At 33.6% G+C, this 4,084-nt stretch overlaps 1 protein-coding gene across 1 annotated transcript in view; it reads left to right on the forward strand.

Moving 5' to 3' along the window:
• Positions 1-3,409, forward strand: part of LOC111717453 (uncharacterized) — a gene marked incomplete at its 3' end in the record, with an annotated part of 6,856 nt that extends 3,447 nt beyond the window's left edge. The window contains exons 5-6 of the mRNA XM_023492954.1: positions 2,856-2,966; positions 3,328-3,409. Of these exons, the coding sequence (XP_023348722.1) occupies positions 2,856-2,966; positions 3,328-3,409 (193 nt within the window). The remainder of the gene's footprint in view (positions 1-2,855; positions 2,967-3,327) is intronic.
• Between the last annotated feature and the right edge of the window lie 675 nt (positions 3,410-4,084).

A 4,084-nucleotide genomic window follows, 5' to 3' on the forward strand; every position in this document is an offset into this window, starting at 1 on the left:
CTCACTACCGCCAATACCAGAGTTTGAAAATAAAAGTTGAAATTTTATATTCTCATTTTGGAATTTCAAATCTCAATACTGCAAAAACCTCTAGTTTGAAAGTATTTACATTTTCTAATTTCGAAAAAAAGGCATTTAATAATCTGAAAAGTGTAAAGAAAATGTACAAAAACTAGCTTTTAAAACCTTCAATACAATTTTCTTTTTAAAAAAACATAAAATTTTCGCTCAAAAAGAAGGCATTTTATACAAACACGGGATACTGTGGGTTATGGTTGGGTATTGTGTGGGACAGGGGTACTGTAGGGTACTGTGGGGATAACAGAGGATATTGGGGGATACTGTGGAGTACTGTGAGGTGCTGTTGGGTATTGCTGGGTAGTACTGGGTGTTGGAGGGTACTAAGTCGTAATGGGGGAACTAAGGGATAATGGGCTTACTATGGAGTACCGCAGTGTACTGGGAGTTACTGCAGTACCCTATAACCTGCGGTGCCCTGTACACTTCAGTTACCTGCAAACTGCAGTGTCCTTGTATCCTGCGGCCTGCCATACCATGTAGTATCCCACAGTACTCTTTTTTTGGCCACCAGTACCACCCAGTATCCCCAGTACCTGCAGCACCCCATAGTTACCCACAGTACCCACTATTTCTTCACAGTGTCCTCCAGTACCGCCCCTGCAGTCTCAAAACCCCCAGTGCACCTTAGTACCACCCAGTACCCCAAAGTACCTGCATTATTCTATATACTGTATATTTTTGTTCAAAATAAAAATTCTGTTTGGTTTGCCAGCTTTTTTGTAGAATCTTTCCTTCTTTCTAAAAGATTTTACTTCGCTATGTTTGAGGATATCTACTCGAATAAACTGAAAAAATTTAGAAAAAATATGCTGGTTTAAGAAAATTTTAGATAGATGTTTGCAATCATCCAGAAAAAAATATTTTATCAAAAATTAAACTTTTTAAGTTTTATAGGACGTTTTTAAAATATGCAAAAATAATCATTCCTGACACCCTTAGTGAGGGAGGGGGTGCAGAGGCGCCATGATCCCCGCAAAAATGATCTCCGAGCCTCAGGATTTGCAGAATTACCTCCAGGCCCCGCAAAACTGGTCTCCCAGCCTCAGTGACGTCACCAAGCCTCCCGCCATTCTGTCTCCACGCCCGCATTTTGGCTCCAATAAAAAAATATTTGGCTTTTATTTCCACCAAGAACCTTTTTTTAAAAAATTCTCAATATGATGAAATAGTTCAGAATGATACATTAACATTTTTTATTAAAAAGTGAATTTTAATTGAGATTAAAGGCTTGTATTTTGTTTTTCTAAATTTCACAAATTCCTTAAATTGTAAAGAACTATTGCAGTTTTGTATAAAGATAGAAAAATGTTATATTATTTTAGAGGGGTCTCATATACGAATTAAACAATATCAGCGGCAATTTACAAAACAAGGTAGTTTTTGTGAAATCCTTGTATTTGTGATTTTATTGTATGCTTTAGAAAATATTGAAGAACTATTTAATAAAAAATTAAAACAAAGAATTAAAATAATCTAAATATCTATTACATGTTATACTAACAGGTTAGGGCAGCTTCATGTCATATCTTGTTGTTTTAATCTATATATAAATTTGGCTTGTCTGGGTGTCTGTTTGTTTGTATCCAATAAACGTCAAAACGGCTGAACCGATCGGGCCCAAATTTTTTGTGGGACATCTAGGGACCCCAGGGAAGGTTTATGAATGATTGAAATTTAAAAAATTTGTGTTTAAGAGGTTTTTAATTTTGGAAAATCTTTTAATGGAAACTGATTGTAACAGGGAATTAAGTGGTCAGCTGATAATATTAAACTAGCTTTTTTGTCCGTGAAAATTAGTGCAAAACTATAAAGAAAACAGCCTTAGAAGTGCTTACTTATATTTTTTTAATTAAAATAAAAAATTCTGTTTGGTTTCTGTACCCCCTCCCCAGACGTTTTCAAAAAAATGCAAAAAAATCATTTCTGACACCCCTAGGCTTTGTACGCCAAAATAATTCACCAAAACCATACTGCAGTCCTTCAATTATCATACAGGGAAATTTTCATCTTTCTAAACATCCCAACGAATGATTTGACAGGTTCTTTAAACAAAAAATAAAAACAACAAGTGAAGACCAAAATGCGGGGCGTGGAGACAGAATGGCGGGAGGCTTGGTGACGTCACTGAGACTGGGAGACCAGTTTTGCGGGGCCTGGAGGTAATTCTGCAAATCCTCCCTCGCTTAGTACGCCAATATAATTCACCAAAACCATACTGCAGTCCTTCATTTATCATACAGGGAAATTTTAATCCTTCTACACATCACAGTGAAAGATTTTGCAGGTTCTTTGCAAAAATCGGATTTTGTTAGAGGCAAATTTTTAAAAAATTCGATCATCCATAAACCTTTTCTAGGGACATGTGAAGTCCCACATACAATTTGGGTCCCATCATTAGTTCAGCCGTTTTGACATTTATTGGATACAAACAGACAGAAAAGCAAACTAAAATGATATTTAAAGTTTACAAACGAAACAAACTACAGATATTTAAAAAAAAGGAACTGAAGAGTGCACTCAAATTTTACCCCCTGTATCACTGCAAACCTAATGATATTTCAAACTTTTACTTTTGGATCTTATACTATATTCATCGTTTAAAATATCAGGTTGCAATGATATAGTGATTAGAAAATAAGAATTTGTTCCGACTGTTCAGTTTCATAGTGTGTAAATTCACTGTGCAATATGCATTATTAATTGATTCTTTTTTTAAAAGTAATTTCACAAAAAGATGTTTTTTTAAAATAGTTTTTAACAGTTTTGTTGTTAAGAATTTAGAAATGATGATCACAAAGCAAGAAGTTGATAGAAAACTAGTTTCCGGTTCAGTGGACCCGCTGACAGGAAATACTCCAATTATGTTCGCAGCAATAGAAAACAAGGTAGAATTAGGTTGGGTCTATAAGGGGAAAGCCCATGGGTGGATATGGGGGCTGGACAAAGGAATTGAGTTTTTGCCACAAACTCTGATTTTCTAATCCCAAATCTTTGTAGCCCGCTGTCGTTTACGTTGAATATTTCAAACTATAAATTCTGTAAGATCTAGTAATCTATGTTTGAAATACCCAATGGTTACACTATCACGTTTCAAAGATCCAGTGATAATAATATTTGAGTTCCTTTCTGCTGGTTGTAAACTTTTTTTTTAGCATATAGATTTCCTTTTATAGACCAAGCAGATGGCTTTTTGGTGTTAAAGGTTTTAAATATATGAACTAAAAAACTGAAGTTACTATTTTTTAGATATCCTTTATGGAGCGCCTTGTGGCGGTTGGGTTTAATATTAATAAACGTAACAAGGAAAATTATACTGCACTTCACTTTGGTAAGTTACATTTCTTATTTTGGGTTTATATTAATATCTATCATATAATACAGGGTGAGCAAAAACTGGGATTATCTATGTTTTGTTCGGACGTTACAAAATGTGATAAAAAAATTCAAACAACTTTTTGGAACGGTGCTGCGAAACCATACTTTTTTGAAAAAATAGACATTTTAAAAAAGTAGTTAGGAAAATTTTTATTTCATTGTTTGAATGAGATATAACAAAAAAGTAAGCCAATTATTTGCATTTTTGAAGTCATAATAGTTCTAATTGGTTATAATTTAATAACATTTTAAGCAGATTTCCACTCTAAATTTATGCGGAGTTTTGTTATACAATAAAATTTTCAAAAAATTAAATTTTTTCAAAGAAAATTTGGTTTCGCGGATTTTTTTTCTTTGTTCCAAAAATATTTTTGAATTTTTTTTAGCACATTTTATTTTTCTTGATGCCTAAAATGCAGTGAAAAATTTTTTTAAATAATTTTTCCCAAAACATCGATATTTCCGGTTTTTTACTCACATTGCGTGTATATATATATATACATGCTCGTTTAGTCCGCTAAACTTGAGCACTGTGTGGTAATCGATAGGTGAACTAATTAGCATTATGCAAGGCTCTCAACTTATAATGAGTTGGTTGAGCTTTCTGGTCTCTATTGCATTACCCAAT

The sequence above is a fragment of the Eurytemora carolleeae genome, unplaced genomic scaffold, assembly GCF_000591075.1.
Source record: "Eurytemora carolleeae unplaced genomic scaffold, Eaff_2.0 scaffold2409, whole genome shotgun sequence".
NCBI lineage: Eukaryota > Metazoa > Arthropoda > Copepoda > Calanoida > Temoridae > Eurytemora > Eurytemora carolleeae.